Source organism: Phallusia mammillata, chromosome 4 (assembly GCF_965637545.1).
Source record: "Phallusia mammillata chromosome 4, kaPhaMamm4.hap1.1, whole genome shotgun sequence".
NCBI lineage: Eukaryota > Metazoa > Chordata > Ascidiacea > Phlebobranchia > Ascidiidae > Phallusia > Phallusia mammillata.
This window is the reverse complement of record NC_137255.1, coordinates 1,181,043-1,201,074: the sequence shown is the minus strand read 5'-3', so window position 1 is coordinate 1,201,074 and position 20,032 is coordinate 1,181,043. Positions and strand designations below refer to the sequence as shown.

The 20,032-nt window shown below is 39.7% G+C and overlaps 1 protein-coding gene across 2 annotated transcripts in view; it reads right to left on the bottom strand.

Moving 5' to 3' along the window:
* LOC145223284 (reelin-like) overlaps window positions 1-19,037 on the bottom strand; it is a 36,183-nt gene extending 17,146 nt beyond the window's left edge. The window contains exons 1-39 of one of the 2 annotated variants that reach the window (XM_080089683.1): window positions 18,569-19,037; window positions 18,252-18,344; window positions 17,803-17,926; window positions 17,282-17,376; window positions 16,548-16,614; window positions 16,251-16,405; window positions 15,430-15,523; window positions 14,875-15,109; window positions 14,340-14,473; window positions 14,081-14,226; window positions 13,866-13,975; window positions 12,944-13,149; window positions 12,207-12,335; window positions 11,427-11,612; window positions 10,838-10,949; window positions 10,352-10,470; window positions 10,135-10,296; window positions 9,624-9,836; window positions 8,977-9,211; window positions 8,511-8,623; window positions 8,156-8,296; window positions 7,243-7,444; window positions 6,804-6,918; window positions 6,587-6,747; window positions 6,372-6,518; window positions 5,898-6,047; window positions 5,303-5,583; window positions 4,931-5,112; window positions 4,593-4,803; window positions 3,867-3,993; window positions 3,691-3,808; window positions 2,636-2,911; window positions 2,314-2,484; window positions 2,100-2,199; window positions 1,733-1,891; window positions 1,149-1,246; window positions 901-1,083; window positions 522-704; window positions 270-462 (exon numbers count right to left, since the gene is read on the bottom strand). In XM_080089683.1, coding sequence (XP_079945809.1) covers window positions 270-462; window positions 522-704; window positions 901-1,083; window positions 1,149-1,246; window positions 1,733-1,891; window positions 2,100-2,199; window positions 2,314-2,484; window positions 2,636-2,911; window positions 3,691-3,808; window positions 3,867-3,993; window positions 4,593-4,803; window positions 4,931-5,112; window positions 5,303-5,583; window positions 5,898-6,047; window positions 6,372-6,518; window positions 6,587-6,747; window positions 6,804-6,918; window positions 7,243-7,444; window positions 8,156-8,296; window positions 8,511-8,623; window positions 8,977-9,211; window positions 9,624-9,836; window positions 10,135-10,296; window positions 10,352-10,470; window positions 10,838-10,949; window positions 11,427-11,612; window positions 12,207-12,335; window positions 12,944-13,149; window positions 13,866-13,975; window positions 14,081-14,226; window positions 14,340-14,473; window positions 14,875-15,109; window positions 15,430-15,523; window positions 16,251-16,405; window positions 16,548-16,614; window positions 17,282-17,376; window positions 17,803-17,926; window positions 18,252-18,344; window positions 18,569-18,743 — 6,101 coding nt within the window. In that variant the 5' untranslated portion in view covers window positions 18,744-19,037. The remainder of the gene's footprint in view (window positions 1-269; window positions 463-521; window positions 705-900; window positions 1,084-1,148; window positions 1,247-1,732; window positions 1,892-2,099; window positions 2,200-2,313; window positions 2,485-2,635; window positions 2,912-3,690; window positions 3,809-3,866; window positions 3,994-4,592; window positions 4,804-4,930; window positions 5,113-5,302; window positions 5,584-5,897; window positions 6,048-6,371; window positions 6,519-6,586; window positions 6,748-6,803; window positions 6,919-7,242; window positions 7,445-8,155; window positions 8,297-8,510; window positions 8,624-8,976; window positions 9,212-9,623; window positions 9,837-10,134; window positions 10,297-10,351; window positions 10,471-10,837; window positions 10,950-11,426; window positions 11,613-12,206; window positions 12,336-12,943; window positions 13,150-13,865; window positions 13,976-14,080; window positions 14,227-14,339; window positions 14,474-14,874; window positions 15,110-15,429; window positions 15,524-16,250; window positions 16,406-16,547; window positions 16,615-17,281; window positions 17,377-17,802; window positions 17,927-18,251; window positions 18,345-18,568) is intronic. The other variant, XM_080089682.1, reaches the window with a different exon arrangement.
* Window positions 19,038-20,032: the final 995 nt, after the last annotated feature.

The window sequence follows — 20,032 nt, the reverse complement described above, 5'->3', positions numbered from 1 at the left end:
CAAAAAAATATTTAAATCCTGAACAAGTGATAATCTTGGGATGAAAGTTTAACTCAATTAGTTTGATTCATAATTCCGTAAAGGTATTATTCCAACTAATTTACGTAGGGAAGGGGATCCATAATAACACGTAAAAAATTTTGCTCAAAAAAGTGTCTACGTTTTAAACTATTCTTTAACACCGTGTCTTGTGTACCTAATCTTTAAATGTTTTGCAAAAAAACAAGTGATAATCATACGATGAAAGTTTAACTCAATCATTTCCCCACCTGACCACAATCTCAGATTCAAAGAAGTCCGGCTCTGTTGCCTGGCAACCACCTCCCGTCTTCCCGCCGTCGATGAAGAGCCAATTGTCATCCTGCATCGGTTCGAAGTCATCCAGGATCTGATGAGGATCACACGCGGATGACCTTCCTCCGATCACAAGGTTATCGAGCGCCCACCTCAGCTCGTCCTGGGCTATGACGTCACAATGCATAAACAATCGGTGAGGAATATTGTGTTTTCGATATACTCACCACTAATAAAGTTGCTCGACCACCACCGAAATACTGTCGCTGGGTGGCGCGCTGTCTTCGGCAATTTCACGTTCACAAATTTCATCGCTTGACTGAGGACAGGGTCGACGCGCTCAAGCGTGTCCCACGTGATACCGTTGTTTATGCTTGACTGCACAAGTACCGAATAACCCGGACCTTCGACTAAAAGATTTAATTAGGTGAGAAAGAATTATTCCTTTTGACATGACGTCATCAAAATACGATTTTCAATGACGTTACTAAAACGTTTTTTAGCAAAGACAAATTATCAAATCGATGTTTTCAGATACATTACGTCATTCGTGAACAGCCATGACGTAATGACTAAATTTATTGCATCAGAAAAGTGGCATTGTACCATCGTCTTGTAGCAGGATATGGAATTGTAAATATCTCGCGTGTGTCGTATTGATGGGATTGGTTTGAAGCATCCTCACACCGGCTCGGGAAAACTGAAGATTCTCTCCACTCACCATTACACCAACCGATGTGAGATCGTCGGACAAAACCGGATCTCGACCCACAACAAGTGAATATTGGCCTGCAGAGGAAAAATGTTATAACAAAAGTTTGATATTATCGGGTTGGTGTGATGTTATTCCGTACCTGTAGGATCCCATGGATGATTGAAGTCATCTTTAAACGCTCGGGATATATTGCTGCTTGGCTGACAATGTGGGGAAGTTTCAAAACCAGGATCGCAACTGAAATAATAAAGTAAACAGATTAACTGGTAAAACAAGTAGTAAGTTTCAATGGTTGTGAGTTCAAATCTCACAGGGTACAGGTTCAACAACCATAAAAGTTTCATTATAGAGCATTTTTTTCTCAAGTTTTTAACTTTAAATTCAAGAATTTGTCAGTGGGATTTTATGTAATACAGGCCTTGTATCGTGTTTAATCGCAAACATAGTTCTCTGTTTTGTTTAAATATCTACCAAAATGGTTTTAATATCATAAGATTTTAGTATCTACCAAAGTTTTGTTTTAACACTAAACAAATATATATAGGCATAGCTTGAACATACAGCAATTACTTCTTTAGCCCATCTATGATCTGTTCATCAGCTACCTTACATATGTGCAACAAAACAAAAACGACAGCACCGAGTAACGTTATTAATGATGTTTGAAAAACTCGAAAATTCCGGCTGTAAGCCTCAATCTTCCAGAATAAACTTGTAACTTACACACATTCGTCTCCCACCCCGAACACTGCTCTCTGACACTTGCCGAATCCGCTGCACATCCATGGACATCCGCTGCCCAAATACACGTTGTCCAACGCCCACTGAATGCCGCTAGAGGGCAATAAGCGCTGAATCCATCGAAATCGTACATTGGGCAATCTGTACAAAATAAGGTCTTATTTTTTTGCCGCTGTTTACAATATTCTAATTCATTTACTTCTATACGCTTAAAATAAATCGAAACAACACAACACAAAAGTTAATAATTTTTAACACCAAAAGTAAATGACTCTCAAAAACGTGTTTGTGACTGTCACATTGATTCTGGTAATTATCAAGACAAACAAAAGTTTAGAAGCAAACCAACCTCATTGATTCTGGGATCATCACAGTATGACGCGTCCACTTTTGGTTCAACTTCTTAAAGTAAGTCGACCCCAACCCGTACTTGCATCCCACTGACGTACCTATGACGTCATTAACATTACGTCATTGCCACACAAAATTTAAAAAAACGTGACTTCAGTTTCAGGTTGCTTATTTTTATTTTTAGTAAAAGACTGGTGTGTGGAAAAAAATACCGGGTAAACACTGGGGAAGAACCGGTTGCCATGAGCGACCGAGATCGGACGAGAACTCAAGCGTGACGAACTCATTGTTGGGGTCATTTCCCTCGCAATCTATGATGAGGTCGAACTGGAGGAAAGATCCGGACAGAAGATAAAAGTCCCAAGTTTCAGCGATGCGGATAGCTGGTGGAGAAAACAATGCTTGTGTATTTTAAGGATCAAATAATTTGGCCACAAAATACTGCAGTGGTTCCCAACCGTGGAGGAATTTACAGTGAATGCGATTACTACAGTGCACGATAAACATTGTTTCAAGCCACAACATGCAACTTACAAGCTGGTGAATCAAACACGAGTGAAGTCTCAGTGAAGTCACCACCACCGTCTCCGCACCCCCAGAATGTGCCCAGTTGCCCCCCTAAAATCCTGTACCACCACTCATCCGAAATAGCGGGTCCACTCGGTGCATCCCCGAACTCGTCCCCGAAAAAGTCGAGCTCGCCACCCCCCTCTCCTCCACCGGAACTGAAAGTGTCCTGGAAACCGTTGCTAAGGAGATTGTTGCGTCCGATCATCACGTGATCAATCGCCCACTGCGCTCTGGCATCACCTGGCGGCAAATCGTTTTATTACGTTTGGTGTAAACATACGCAGCAACTTTTTAATGGACAGGCTACAACAAAACAAAACAGTCGGCAATCGTTTTTTAAAGATTTCCGATAAATTTTTGATACGGTAATGCAATCTTTAAAACGTTGCACGGCATTCTAAATCAGTGGTTCTCAAACTTTTTTATTGACGGGGCCAAATGGTGTTTTTTTTAAGTGTGTAGGGAGCCGCAAAAAAACGAAACCTTGGGAAAATCACTAAAGATTATGACTTTGTAAGCTAAAATAGTAATGTTTGGTGGTTTTCTGAGGTCTGGTGCGAGTCGCAAAATAAGTAGTACGGAGCCGCATGCGGCCCCGAAAACCGAGTTTGAGAACCACTGTTCTAAATACTTCTTACAAGTATAAATAACTGGAGTGCCGTTGGATGGCTGCACTAACCAATACGGCCTATGACTTGTTATCAGTTGCACTGATGAGACATTACAAGTCGAAACATTGTGCACTGTCTGCAGCTTATCTTGTATTGTTTTGATGCTTTAAAAACGAATTAATTTGGGAAATGAAGATTAGTCCATGGATGTGCTTTCGCTGCATTGAGAATGATATCTATGGACTTCTTACCAGTAAAAATATGTTTTATTTGTTAATTTGGTGAGCTTAATTTTAAGGAGGGTTTTTACCGAACTAAATCGCTAGTAGAAATTTGTATTTGTATGTGATATTAAAAATGCTCTAGGAAATTAAACTCCTTATCAAAAGTAGTCAACCTCAAGCCTACCCTCTTCCATTAGTGGTTGCCACCATCTGAATCTCGTCATCTCGCTCTTTGCGTGGTGAGGAATATTAAGTGTCACAAGCGGGGATTCGCCTCCTGCATAGCCGTCGAAACTGAATTCCTGCGAAAATAACAACTTTGACACGACCTGTTGAGGCCTCACGGTACTCTTACCGAACCTCTATAAGGTACCACGTGACCGCGTCGGTCGAATATTGTAAGATGATGCCTTCGTTTCTACCACTAGGCGTCAAACACTGGAGGTCGTTGTTTCGGGAACCGATGCGAAGGTAGAACTGGATGAGCCTAAAAAGAAAAAACGATCAGAATTGGAAATTTGAAATAGTTGTACGGATTGTAAATTAACCGCTTATTAGTCGAAGAAATAAAACTCCAGCAAATAAACCAGACTGAGATTTTTTTTCTTTCATGAAAATAAGGTGCGTGTATTTACATCATACATTACACAACAGTAGGGGAACATAGACAACTCTTACAACTAAAATAACAAACCTTAAGTTTCCATTATCTTGCATTACTTGCGACACAAATTAAAAGTTTAACCAGCAAATAAATGTAACTGATTCTTTTCCTTTCGCATAAAAGACATATAAAAATTGTACATTTATATCTGATATTCATATCACAAAGTGGAAAACGACAGCCAATACCACAAAAGTAACAAACGTTAACTTTAAGAACAAAATTGCCACAAAATTGTTTTAGAATAAAACGTAAAGATTTTGTTACACAAACGTTAACAAATGTTTAAAACGTTTTATTCTACAACAATTTTGTTGTTGGTAACAATACTTTTCTAGTCCTTGCCATGTGTACCTCACAAACGTTAGGTTCCTATTATCTTGTATAACTATATATAACTATATATATTTCATTCAACCTACCTTAAATCAATGGTATTAATCGGTTTTGTCGTCACAACCCTGCTGCCATGACGACCGAAGTAGAGGGATTCCCCTTCATGGAGAACACCGCATCCCATCTCCACATCGCCACCCAGTGGAGGTTGCCACGACTCGAACGACATTGTTCCGTCAAATTTCTCCCAAAATCCACTCGGTCCCGGCCACGCGGGGGCGCAAGATCCAAAGTTTTCTAAAAATAAAAAACATTTAAATTTGGATTTTTAAACAAATTTTCCTTTATATTATATTTTTTTCTTATTTTACGATCAAGAATTCATTTGTTTTACAGATCATTAACCCGCTTGAACCCATCTGACCTTGCATTCCGTCATCACACAAACACTTTCTCCCAAGTTTAGGGTCACGTGAGCACAGCCCGAATCCCGAACAATGATCGGGACATTTCGGACCGATGTAAAGTGACGTAATAGCCCAGTCCGATGGCTGCTCAGTAGTGACACCTTGTGGAACTTCCTGGATCCAACGAAATCGAACAGTTCTGTAAAGATTTGCGTTAATTTGTTTCGCAAAAAAAACTAAAATAAACAAAATTGCTGAAAAGTAGCTAATGCTTAGTTTGCCCTGAAAAACCAATCAGTTTTGTTTATCTTTTATATCAACTTTGTGACTTAAAAAGTAAAGAAGCTCAGCAAACTAAAATTTTCACTCCCGAGTGGAATAAAACTCACTCTTGAGCGACATCTTCCGGCACTGGTATCACCACGGTTTTCCATTCCCCGAAATCCCCGCGATGATATTTACTGGCCTCCATCAGTTCCGCCCCACTCCCCGTGCACAGGCGTGACGACACATCCTCTGACGTGTGCATGACGTCATCGCCGGGGTCGAGATGACGTCCATGTTGGTAGCAGGCGTGACGTACGTAGTCCCAAGTGTAGCCGTCATCTGCGCTGTATTGAAGTTTCACCGGATGTTTGTATGAAAAGTTATGGGAACAACCGATGTTGATCTGAAACAAATAAGAAAAAAGGAGTTGAAAGGTAAATTGAGGTCGTGAGTTCAAACCTCGGAGGAGCCTAATTGTCAGAGAGCTAGTATATAGCAAAACCATGTTATTGCAGGTATCCAATTGACATCACAAACACTTGAAAATTCTTATAAGTTTCTAAACAATAAGTTCAAACATGTTTGAAAGTCGGTAACCAACGAAACTCCAAAGTTTCTCAGCAAACGCTCCAAAGAGTTTCTGAACAATGGCTCATTTCAGTATTCTGGGTTAATTTTATTAAATTTTTGCTGCAATAAAGTTTTATTAGCTGGTACCTGAAATTGAATAACATCATCTTGCGTCAGAAATACGTCATCAGTCATGACGAAACGGTCGCCCTTGTTTTTGTTGAAGACGAACGATCCTTGTTTTGGGGAGCAAAAGTCCTCCCAATTCCCGTCATTGGATAAAACAAAATGTTGTTCCTGAAACGATTATGGAAAGGTGAAAATGGCAAATTCAAATCCATTTCATTCTCAATCTATTTTAAATCAGGGGTCGGCAACCTTTTTTGCACTGCGGACCATTTTTAAAACTGAAATTTTATCGCGGACCGGTCTTCAAAAAACTACAAATATTTAGCAATAAAAATGCATAAATTAGTTTATCATTCCCGGGATACATGGGCAAAATTTGTTGTAGCATTAAACCTGAAAAAGCATAAGGCCCGGTAACAAACTTCTCGGGCCGGTACTGGGCTGATCTAAGCCACTACGATAACATAACTTGTTTTTCAATCTCCAACTTACCGGGGTTTGTTCAGTAGCTGGTTCACTCAGTCTCTCAAGAATTCCATCACTGGGCAGCGGCTCTGTGACGTCAATCGTTGAGTCATCACTCAACATTCGCTCACCAATGATGGCGTCATCGATCGACCACCGGTCCGAGTTCTTGCCCTGGGTAAGAGCGACACCCAACGGTTAACGCAACACATCGAAATTGCATCACAATGCAATGTACTTACTCCGTTTCGAGGCTGCCACCAGCGAAACCGGGTGTGTGACGTCATCGCGTCCTGGGGAATCCCCATGTGCACGTAGGTGGGCGAGGGGAAGTCTCGATAGTACAACTCTTGAATAAGGAACCACGTGATACCGCCGTCGATTGAAAACTGAAGTAGGACGCCTGAAAAAATGAGGATGTTTCACACTGGTTGAGGCAGACATGCCATTTTTACGAACCGTTTGATCGTTGAGTCGGAACTTCGCACTTCCCTCCTCCGATTTGTACGTAGAACTGAATCTGCCCTCCTCCACTTGTATCAATATCTGGAGTTTCCAGTTTCCGAACACCGACCTGTAAACGTTTAATGATGTTTATTCCGAGTTTTCAATAAAACTTCTTACCACCGAAAGACTAGTTGATTGGTTGATTGTTGTTGCACTTGCAGTCAAATTTAAATATAAATACAATAAAATAGCGAAATTAGATGAAACAAATTTACCAATACCACTATACTCATTTGCGGAAACGCTTGAGAATAAATCGTCGATTTTCACGTCTTTTCGTGCCGTAATATTCGTCATTAGACTTATGAACAAACCCGCGTAAAACGGTGTTTTTTCTCCATATATTATAACGTACCTAATAACACAAACTTATAATTTTGTTTCAATTCACCTTGTCGAAATGAAGATAGTTGCGTGACGTCATCACGTCGCATCCCCGCCCGACGGCGGATTTTGCGTCACCAACCACGTGACCTCCGATGACCTTCCAACCGGCGGCACGCAGTTGTGTGACGTCATCGAAGGGATGTTCCACACCGTTGGGCAGGGGGAGGTCGGGGGTGCAAGTGTACCCCGAGTATCCGGGATCGCAACTGGAAATACGAATTATATATTAAAAATATTTATGTGTAACATGAGGATATTTGTGTTGTATATTAAGACAACTAGAATTACAAAGAAAACTTAAAAATTTGGACAAAAAAGAAAAAAAAATGTAAGATGAAATTTGTTATTTTATATTTTCTTTACTACTGTGACGTTTTATGAACAAAACATTTTGCAAAACTAGAAAATTCTAATCAGGAAAATAACGGCCGAATAACGACATGCTTAATTATGTTTTAAACGCGTACCGGCAAATGCTAATGCCATCATCAGTGATATGAAGGGCTACATTTATCCAGAAAATTTTGGCTGGCAATAATTATATGCGTTTAAGAAGCTTTTAATGTACAAAGTGAATAAACAACATAAAATGTTTCATTATTACATCACGTACGCAAGGTTTCTAAATAATACCATCGATTTCTGTTTTTTTTTTTTTTTATTCGCATAAATAAAATTTTCCATATAGTATACTATATGTATCAGCAACTTTGAGATTTTCAAGACAACCAACAAAAACCAAAATTACAAAAAATAATAATATTAAAAGTTAAGGAAAAACTTCCACTTGTTATGTTCAGCCAAGTTTAAAATTTTTTAGACAACAAGAAAAACTAAAACTACAAGAATAATTTAAAAATACCAAAAAATTAAGGGTAAAATTTGCAATTGTTAAGTTTATTTCATTTGAAACTCACATGCATCCGCCGTTCCTGCACTTTCCATGGTTTCTACAATGCAACGGACAAGCTGGACCCATGTAAACATTATCTACTGCCCATGTGTCGGTCGCGTCATTAAACGTAGGCTGAGCTACACGTAACCTTGTCGATTCAGACCTAAGAAAAAACTGGTACAACGTCAACTCGTCTATGTCAGGTTGAAAGAAAGATGAAAGTGCAAAAAAATAATGTGAAAATTCAAGCCTTTTAAAACTCAAGAAAAAAGCTAAACAAAATAAACAAATTCAAGAAAATTCATTTTTTTATATTTTAAACAATTATTTTTGCTAGAACTTGAGAATATTTAAAACGAGTAGCAGTCGAACATTACCAGGTGGTTTGAGGCAAAACAACAGTTGCTCGCATCCATGTTGTATATTCGGATGAGTGATAGGTTGAAGCAGAATGATAAATGGAAGATGATGAGTCGCCTGGCACCGATAACTGGTGGGAAAAACAAATGTGTATGAGCGTGGCAACTTATGCAGGGTTAAAATTTTGCCGAGACCTGTATGTATTTTACTTACATCCATGTTGTTGGTTTCGAGGACTTAACGATTTCCAAACGTGCGAAATATTTAATTGTTACTCTTTGTATATTAAGGGTTGACTGATTTTAGGCCAGAATTTAATCCTACTCATTTTTCGCTGTTTTTATTCAGTTTTTAGCATTATATAATTCACAACTTAATGCACAGTTTGTTAGTTGAAACCGGATAAAAATAAACGTAAGGGTTGAAAAGTTGAAAACCACACTTATGTCACCGATAGAAAGTTGAGTTACAATTTCATCTCACCTCGTGAACTAAGTGCCACGTTCTACCAAGATCAACAGAATATTCCAATAAGAGGGAGGTGTCGAGTGCCACGCCCCCATTTACAGCCAATGAGCGATCGCCATCGACCGGTGTGGGTGATTCCCCGCAACCGATAACGATTTCAGCTTGCAACACGTAACCGGAAGTGACGTGGAAGGACTGGGTTTCGGCAAATCTTACTTGGTTGTTGTGGGGGGGACCACCGGGGGTGAAACTGGGGTAAAGTAAAAAATTAACAACTCAAAAACAGAAGAAACAAGAATATCTTGTTTTTTTTGTTTTACTGCTTTCAGATTCGGTGCCCAGAGTTGCGCTTGTTTTGTTTGCGTTTTGAGGTTGGTTCAAATAACGTTGACAGTTTCAAACAGTAATATCTTGTTTTAGTGTTTTACTGCTTTTATTTATTTTAGCAATCATTTTTATTTCAATATCCAGGAACTGATGATGCCACATAGGCGAAATATACATTCCTTGATTTAAAACCGACTGATTAGGATTTTATCTTACATTGGTTTTAGTGTATTATAGTTAAAAAGGCAAACAGTGATCGTCAGTTTAAGAAATGCTGTTGGATAGTTTTGATCTATTACTAAAGTTGTCATTTTGATCATGAACAAAAGACTTACGCCAAAACCAGTGAACGATTGCAGTACGGCTGTAGCGCCCCCAAATGGAAGTTGACTGACGTGCTGTAGGCGGTCTTGAAGAGGTGTGACGTTACCATGACGTCATCGAGCGCCCATACTGCGTCACCGGCGGGATTTTCCCTTGATTGTTGAGCCCACCTGACTTGTAAGCCTTCACGCTTGGCTCGGTCGGGCAGCAATAGTGTGACAACCCTGTGATGGAAGTTTGATAAACATTACAGCTTGTGGGTTTCAGTAACGAACCCAGGAAAGTTTCATGGAAACTATAGTTTGAACTTATGAGAAATTTCAAACCGCTTTACTAAACCCAGGGTAATAAATGGAAAAAGTGTACAATTATTATTTAATTTTTAGGCTGAAAAAAGTGACAGAAAGAATTTTATACTGGAACAGTGCAAACAAATTTAACGCATGAACATATGATAGCTTACAGAAAAAAGTATGACTGTAACTGTAGCTTAAATATAAGACTTAACACACAATCACTTACTCCGGAAATCTCTTGAATGTGAACGGAACGAGATGTATGAGTGACCACGTGGTGCCGCTGTTCACCGTGTACTGCACAAGCACGCCACCTCCTGGCCGGCTCGGCGGTTTACACGAACCGGTGTCAGAATAACGTCCCATTAAAACCGTAAACTGCAAAAACCTACAAAGATTCGGTGAAATTTTCGCCTTAATCCAATACAAGCAATTTGCCTAACCTCATATTTGTCCCATTGAGTGGAACCGTCACCAGCTCTCTGCTGCCACTACCGGAGAAAACGAGGGACTTTCCCGAACCGACAATCCCACAATCGAAACTAACTGAAGCTCCGGTTTCCTGTGGCAACAATCACGTGATAAAATACAACCAATCACAAGCGTACGTTTAAATCTCGTCTGCCGCATGCAAATCAATCTCTTTCATCCCATCAACCACTCTAACTGATAAATTAACCAAGACAAATTAATTCAGTAATTATAATTTCTTTTTATACAATACAACAAGAAACTAAGATCTTGTGAACAATAAATTTTATGCTACAAATTAATAGCACTTTATTTGGAATGATATTTTACTCAACTACCGGAAAATTCCACTCACAACAAGACCCCTTGAGAGTACACAGTTCCCCTTTCCCACCACCCCAGCCCTGGCCTAAGAAGTCAATCCAAACATTAAGATGAAGACTTCATCACTTACAAACCTGATCAAACAACGCTGGATCGATTTTTCCCGAGTTAAAATCCTCTGACAGAAATCCCAGCAAATGCTTGTCGGTGACATTGCACGATATACCCGAGTAGCCCACGTCACATCTGCGTCACAGTTACGTCATTACATCGATAAACTCGTCATAGTTACGTCAAGTCCAAAACCGTAGAAAATATCTGGGTAGCTTGCTTGACAGATTTCAAACGTTATACTGTGGTCCACTGCACAAAGCTCGTTACCAAACTCGCTTTGGGCAGAGAAAAAATATTGAAATAACAACAATAATAATAATAGCCTGTTACTCCCAACAAACTGGAGTGACATCGGATGACTACCCTAGCCAATACGGCCGATCTCTTGTTACCAGCTGCACTAAGGAGACCGAAAACCGAAAAATAGACCGAAACAGTGTGTATTGTCTGCAGCTTACTAATAATACGAGACCTCCTGTCTTGGGAATTGATGAGAAATTGTGTATGACACCATTAAACAACCAAACAAATCGCCGTGGTTGACTGCACGAAGCTCGCTCAGGAACCCGCATAAGGCACATACAACAATAGAAGTTAAAAGCTACTAACTTGCAGCCCTGCTCAGCCATGCAAGACCCATGTCCAGTACAGAAATCCGGACACCATACGTCACTTCCGATGAAGACGTCATCAATCGACCAGTGTGACGTCACATTGCTGGGGGGTTCGATCCACCGGAAGCGGGTTTTTGATGTGAGAGCTGAGGGGGGAAGGACCACCGTAGCTCGCATCCAACTGTTAAATGGATTAACTTTACCAACAATAACAATAAGGTTTGGAATAAAAGTTTTGTGTTAAATAAATGTTAAATAAAGGTAGTTTGTGAAATATTATATAGTTGCTGATGAAAACAGGTTTGCTGTTGTCTGTTGTTGTTTGTTGTAGCTATTTAAATGTCAATTAGCTTTTCATATAACAGACGGATCCGGTTAATCGAATAACAGTTTTGTGAAGCTTCTTTACAAGCTGGGGCGATTTTCTAAACAAATAGCTTTGCATTTTCGATCACGATGCAAAGAAACGGATTATGCGATTAACCAGTTTACAATAAACCGAATCGTCTGCATTGGAAAACAAATATATTTTAAATTGCCTAAATTAGATACTACAATGAAGTTCACAAATTAAAATACAACTTGCAAACATTAAAGAACGAAGGGGGATTGTTTAAGTTAATATTTTGCATTGATGATGACAAAATTTGTCATTAAACCTTTAGAATAACAGTGTATTCCTCGTGTACAAGCTCTTCTGTAGCATATTAATTTTTAAAGAAATGATACAAATTGCGACTTATCACATTATCAGCAAGTATAGTTCACCACTCACCCTGTATGGGACTGTGCGTGGTACACCGTGTGCTGGGCCCAATGTTTCCCTCCACAAACTTCAGGTAAACATTCGTTTTGAAGCAAGTTCCAAGTTCGACCGAGGTCGGTGGAATATTGGAGTTTGATTCTGAGTAAAAAAAATGGGTTAACACTGGCATGTAATTTGTAACCAGAATGGAATAGTTTGATATTAATGCACCGGATAAAAGGAGATGTTATATTTGTTCCGGGAATGCAATATATCGTTTTTGCCTGCTCTCTGACATTAGCTTAACAGAGCCTGAGAATATATATGAATAAAAACACCATACACGGATCTGTTCATAAGTCTACAGGCGAAAATAACGTCCCAAAATGATGTAAAAACGACATGCTTCATTATTCAAACGTTATCACAGATGATTGCATGAACATTTGGCGAAATGTTTTATTAATAAAGCATGTAGCTTTTTACGTATATTTGGGATGTTAATTTCGTAGAGCATGTAGCTTTTTACGTATATTTGGGATGTTATTTTCGTAAAGCATGTAGCTTTTTTACGTATATTTGGGATGTTATTAGACACATGTAAATTATGTTGTTCAACTGTACACACTAATACCACCTGTATTAAACGCACAACAAAAAGCGTTATACAATCGTTGACTATAAAGGTAAAGGTTGTGCAACCAGCCGAAAAAAACTGAACACGAAAAGCTAAAGACAATGACGTGATACAAGTCACGTGGTCTCACCTGGTTGTGACGTCACCATGGCCGCAATTCATGTTGAGTCTGAACTGTGCGAAGTGGTGGCTGGTTGTGGGCGTGTCCACCAATCGGAACGAGCCCATCCCCCAAACGTTGCGATCCGCCCCCTTATGTGTACGTTGTGCGAAACATATACTGGCTCCATGTGACTGGGCTTGGTGCGGAATCGGAACTATTACAGGGGTGGGGGTCTGTGGGTGAAAAACGGGGGTTAGAACAATATTATCATCAACTTTGGGGAATACAGTGTACAGGTAACAAATGTATTCAGAAATGTAGAGTTATTTGGCGTTTAAAATACTCTTTCTTGGCATTTACTGACGATGACAAAGTTATGTTGCAAAACACATGCGACTGGTTCAACCCCCAGTCGTGTTGTGCTCTGTTTCCCCCCAGTCGTGTTGTGCTCACAATGCGCCAACCTCACTTTTTTGTGAGCTCTCGTCACATAACGCCTCATAATACGGTGTAGCTCAGCGGTTCTCAAAGTTTTTTTATATTTTTTCAAAACATTTTTCTTAGTTTCATGCAATAAATGTCATTGTTTAGCAATGGAGACAGTCGATTCTCAATTCTACTTTGATTTAAACCGATTTAGTGGCACAAACTGGCGCCATATAAGATTATAGAATTACTTCAACCTTTTCGCAGTCCTAAAAAAATTGCCTCACGTAGCCCTAAAGGACCGCGGACCCTAGTTTGAGAACCGCTGGCGTAGCTGCATCGGGTTCAGCAATGATTCACCAATTGTGCCCTTCACAATTTTTCGCAACGTTGCGCAGCTATTCCCGGCTTGTTGATTGTTTTAGTGCAACAAGCTTAACTAACTCAACTCAACTCGTTCGTTGGTGCAATATGACCATCACAAAATTTAAATAGTGTCATCTTTACCTTAAGCATTACTTACCCTGTACGCGTCAAAGTAAAAATTCTTGATGACGTGTTTGACATCATTTGTGACGTAATAGTACTGCACGTCCATGCTGTGTGACGTACTTCGCGAGCAGTTTCCCGAACCTGAAGTAAACAATAACACATTATTACGTCACACGCAACTGTTCCAATTAGTTGACAGCTTTGCGAGTTAAATAATAAGATGTTTTGAAATCGCGCCCTACTTACCGATGCTAAGCGTAAACTTAGCGGCAATTTTGTTGTTAAGATCTAGATCCGGACTTGTGCAGTACGTCCTTGCACCGGCTCCGTTAAAGAGTCGAACTATCTCTTCGGGATCGTGTCCGCAAGCGCCTCTCTCTATTACTCCGCCGCTGAGGATAAATGTTATTTCATTGGTACGACAAGAAACTATTTTAATAACATGTAAGCAAACAAGTTTATTGCTGACAACCATTTTTGGCAACTTTTAAAATACTTATAAAACCTTCTCATCATGTCAGTGACGTCATTTCCTTCCGGTGATCCGTCGGACAAGTCGATATCACGTGATGTGACGTATGTAGGCCCTCCACTCCCCCGGAACACGATGGCGTTGCCGTCTGATGTACATTCGGTGTCCTGTGATAATCGAGACATGGATTTCAAGTTGGCACAACAGTTGATGAAAATAACTTGTAAGTAAACTGTTGCTGCCAAGCCTAATATCAAATTTGTTTATAGAGCTCTTCTGGCAATTGTATTTTTATTCCGACGCTTCGATGTTTTTTTGCTCTGACGAAGGCGACCTATATAGGACGTCGAAACGTCGGTATAAAAATACAATGACAGGAGAGCTCTATAAACCTGTTGGCAAAGTCCACCACGCAGTTTGGTACCTCGAAAAAAATCTCCCAATGTGACAAAAATGTTAATAATTTGAAACAAAATCCCAGTGGGGGTGAGTTTTTAACCCATTACCTCGTGACTACGAAGTAAACACCAAAACCACCTTGTTGTACTTTCCCTAACATGCAACCCACCTTTATATTTCCACCCGGCATGAATATCCAGTTATTTGCATCGGTTGGATCGAAGTTATCGTAGATGTGCGATGGTCGGTCGGTTTCGCTCACGATCACAACATTGTCCAGCGCCCAACACCCGCTAGATGACGTCGTGGAGTTCTCCGAAAACATTAACTCGACGTCAGCACGTTTCGCTTCACTGGGCACCGTTGTCACGTGAACCACACTTGGCTGATCACGACCTGGGGTTCTGAAGAAACATTATGTTCTGAAAACTGTTCTGAAGACATCTGGGTACACAACGAAAGTATTCGTGTTTTAAGAAACGTTCGATTCCAGTTGCTAAAATGTTCATTGGGCTCAGTTGATAGAAAGTCGGACGTTAGTAAAACAAGAAATGTGATACTTCCTGCAGTTGCAACGTTTATTTTAATGAAAGCGGCAGATTGCTTACAACGTCCGAAAAAAATCTCGCTGCCTTATAAGTGTATAGTGTTATTCAATGACATTGATGACAACATGTAGCAAAAATAGCATGATGTATTTTCTGACAAACTGTTAACGACTCACTTGACGCTTTTAAATATTGTCCAGCTGCTGGAAACGGACGGTATCCGGTATAACACTTTGACGTGGCCGTCTATTGGTCGGCAAGATCCCGAGCCTGGACAAAAACATGGTTTGTGGGAAAACCTATGTAACGATATGAGCACCAACACATACAATGATTAAACAACACATACTTTGAATGTTAACGAAGAATGTTGAAATGCGTTTGAAATTTTAGAGAGAAACAGCTGTAAGTCGGACCAGGCTTTCATGACGGGTTAGTTGGACTTGATTTGAGCTTGCCTCAACACTCGCTCACATTTGTGACGTTTTTCGCGTTTGTAAACCAGGATTCCGGCCTAGTTCGGTCTCATTACAAAATCGGGTTCAGGCTTCAATTTTCCGCAGCACTTACGGGTTCGGTTCTATTTCTTGATTGATTTAGGAGAGATTTAATTGCGCAATAAGCAAATTTCTTCCTTATTTAATTCCGTTAAATTTACAAAATGATATCAAACTTTATGATTATTCTTATTCAATTCATTTATTTCGTTCACGCGCATATAGTAAGCAAGCAGTTATGTACATTCAATGACAACGACGCAAACAGAAATGGATCAGCTGGAGCCACTAGTGGCCATTGCAAGTAGCTGACCCTATCTATTTGAACGGTTAAATTTGGTACTTTTTATGCAGGAATAAACAAGAAAAAATGCAATAAACAAGAAAAAAAGGCAAACAAGTCTTTGAACACAAGATCATTATATTTATTTTAACATGAAAGTATTTGGTTGCCAGCGCTCCGACATTTCACGTTTTATAAGTAAAATATTTTCACCCACCTATTGACCACTGAAGAGAGGCGGCGCTAGAGAGGTTTAGTGGCTTGGTAATAAGATTTCCATGTTGACTTTGACCACCACAGAAAACGGCTGATTTCCCAAACATGATTTGACCACAGTCGTTCCCTATCGTCACACTGCTCGATGCTGTATTCCTGCCATATTTTGACATGTTTATGACACATACGTGTGAAGTATAACCTTTAGCAGGTATATATTCAATAAAACTTCGTCAGGAGATTTAAGGACCTTATTTCAATTTAAAACTTTTTTTATTTACTTGCAACTCTTTTTTACCAGTTTTCGCTCAGTGGTCCAGAATCGAAGTCATCTCGAAATATTGCGCCGCTCGAGTGCACATCAACTATAAAACATAAATCGAAATTATAACCGAAGCCACAAATTTGTCGGTTCCCACTTAAACTGTTACAGTACAACTAATGCAATATTTCACGGTTATAAGTATACTTTATTTCTATTTTTTTGTAGTGTAGCTTACATAGGCGCCGGCACAAAAATGGACAAGGGGGGCAAAAATTAAAATTTTATACTTACTTACATAAATAGATTATGATATAAAGTAACTATGTGCATGTATGCGTAAATTGTATAGAGTAGAATTGCATTGCTAAAAGAATTTACGTTTTAAAGTGCCCTTACGTGCCTCTGCCGGCGCCCATTGTATTTTGTGTAAAAGACGTGCATAAATTACCCATAAGAAGTTAACAAGAAATCACAAATTCATGTCAGTCCGCAGGCCGTGAAAGGTGGGTCGCCAGATATAATTGTTAACCATGGTACTAACACTGGAATCTGGCTGGCGCCTGGTTGAAAATTGTTTGATAGGTGGCGCAACGGAGCAGAGGCGTTTATGGTGCTGACTCAGCAATTTGGGTTTATATGGTAAGAATGATTGCTGAGTCAGCACCATAAACGCCTATACTGCCTTGCGCCACTACCAAGCCAGGTGCAAGCCAAATTCCAGTGTTAGTAGTTCTACCGTTAAACATAAGTTTTTTGACAATACTCACCCATGTCGGGTAGGGGAACCACCGCCCCCACTTCACACAATTGATGCACTGTTACGTCATTATAGAGTATTCCGGTTTGCGTAGAAGCCCTCAGCCTGTGAAAACAAAAAATGTGAGGTTCGTTCAAAGAGAAGTAAAGGGGTCACGTGACACACAACTTGGATAGACGGTTCTCAAGACGGTAGCGACGACTGTTCATTTAAAGCACGGTCAATCAATTAACTGCTTATCCACTAAAAATGGGGGGAAACCACAGTGATCTCGAAAGGCAGTGGTTCTCAAACTTTTTTGTGTTGCGACGCCTCTGGAAAAGTTTTCTGGACTTGCGCAGCACCATCAAATAAAAGTTAATGAGGAAACTTATTATTAAAGTTGGGTTTATTGATACAACAACAAAAAGCCACGAAACGGAACTATTCTGTGACGCCCTTGGAAAATTGAAACGACGCACCAGGGCGTCGCGACGCACAGTTTGAGAACTACTGTCGTAAGGCATCAAGATATACTTTTTACAAACTTACACCACACTGATGCATCCACTGCCACTTTGCAGCGCAATCCAGTAAAACTGCACAGAAGTTATGGGGGCTGGATGGACGCTGGTGTGCATATGGACGCACTGAAAACCGGTGGATGGTGCTGCGCCTGCAATGTACGATGCTTACATCAGTAAAACATAACTAGTTAAAAGCACACACAAAAAAACAGAAACAAGCATCCACACGCGCTTCATTTTGAACAAATTTGTACAATTGCTTGCCTTGCAGTTTAAAAACTAGATCACAAAACAGTAATAGTCATTAATTAATGTTGTGATGCTTATTTTCGACGACATATCGTTAATATTTGCATACAAACTCGAACAAATCATAAAAGCTTCCTTCTACTTCTTTAAATGCCAAAACTAAGCAAGTTTGACAATGAAACGTCGTGTGCAAATTTCAACACAACAATATCATGTGTGACTCACCAGTTCCAATTACAGCCGATTGTGACGCAGGCGTTGACGCAACAACCCCTGTTATGACGATGTAATGGAAAGGAGTCCCGCTCGTCACGGTCACTGCACACGAAAGTAAACAACAAACAAATCAATGTCATGGATTTCAAATACTCAACCAACATTATTTGATGCTATTTTTTTGCCATAAAAATGCTCTTTAGCATAAAATAGTACCCGATTTGTAAGAAAAAAATCATTAACTGTTGCGCAAAAAATACCAGAACAAATTTGAGAAAGAGTGGATTAAAAACTAATTAATAAACAAATAAGTCAAACAAGCTTACTTTGATACATTTGTCCAGGCGAATAGCCAGCGGGATTTCCCTGAATCGAGAACGTGAGTTGGTCTTCAGTGAGAGAAGCAACTTCCAATTGTCCATTGTAGTTACAAGGATAAAAGAACTGGGCCATTGTCACTGGGACAATCACAATCAAACACGTGAGCAAGTGTCTTGACATTTTGGCTTGAGTAGATTAAACTGGAACGAATGTTCTAAACCGACATGTCCGTTTTAATCCGCAAGTGTGGTAAAATGGCAACGCTGGATTATTGTGCAGAACCTGTATTTATCGCAAGTGCAACTACTGTGGTCTGCATGCAACAAAAATTCAAAGCAATGATTTTGCAACCGAAAAATTTTATACGCGGTACGTTGCTGTTTTGTGGTTTAATCTTGCATGAAAATCAACGCGCCTTCATAGATTTGTACAATTCGATGCAGTTTTTAAAGTCATTCTGTCGCAATCAAATTTGTCTTTTCTAAATATGGACGCAGTTTCGGTTTAAACTGTTACTGCATAAAGGTGAAAACATTGCGTAATAACTGCAACGTTGAGCATTTCCAAAAATTTGTAGACATACTAAAACGACTTGCATTAAATGCTTGCTCGGTTAAGCTCTCGCAAATAAGCTGTCAATACCTTTAAAATTCAACTTATAAAAGAACAGTATCTTCACACTGGGCGTACACTAACCAGGCAATTCAAACTGATTGTATAACTTCACATTCTGTTTTGACCAATGGTCAACTACGAACTGCTGCTGTACTGAAAACTGAGCTTGTACCAGTCTTGTGTGATGATGCAAACAAGTGAATGCTTTTGTCTGCGAGAAACTGAGGAACTGGGTAAAAAGGTCAAACAGAGTTACACGTATCGCTTAAGATTGTCCAAAAACGCTCGACTAACTTCGGAAATTGCCGGCTGCGAAAAAAATCCTACGCCTCGATTCACTGGCTGCAGGTGATTTGGACACGTGACTTGGGATTGGTGAAGCATTGCAAAACCTAAACTTTATAAGTTTTGTGGTTAAAATTTGCCTTTTTAAACTCATTACACTAAACCGCCGTTGAAGACTTAGCTTTCCTTTAAGAAAACTGCTTCTTCGTTCCTATTCGGCTTAACTGTGTAATAAATACGGTTTCGTTTGAATCTAAACCTAAAACGACAAGTTTTTTAATCTGCTCTTTAAGCTTCTGCTTTTAAACATGTTTGCAAACAATTTCCCCTGATAGATATTCTTTTTGTTGCAACATGCAGTGTTTGGATCGAAACTGGCTAGGAAAATTTCAGCTATTTAAGTCAGAGAGTCAAAAAAACATGTTTATGGTGAGGATGGCCTTCAATACATACCAACTACTTCCGATGGAGCTGCAGCAATGACCCACGCATTCACGTCTCAAATGCATTGTGGCGTCAAAGCTGAGCGAAACATACGTGCTTTTTACGTCACCATGAAGTGGGAATTT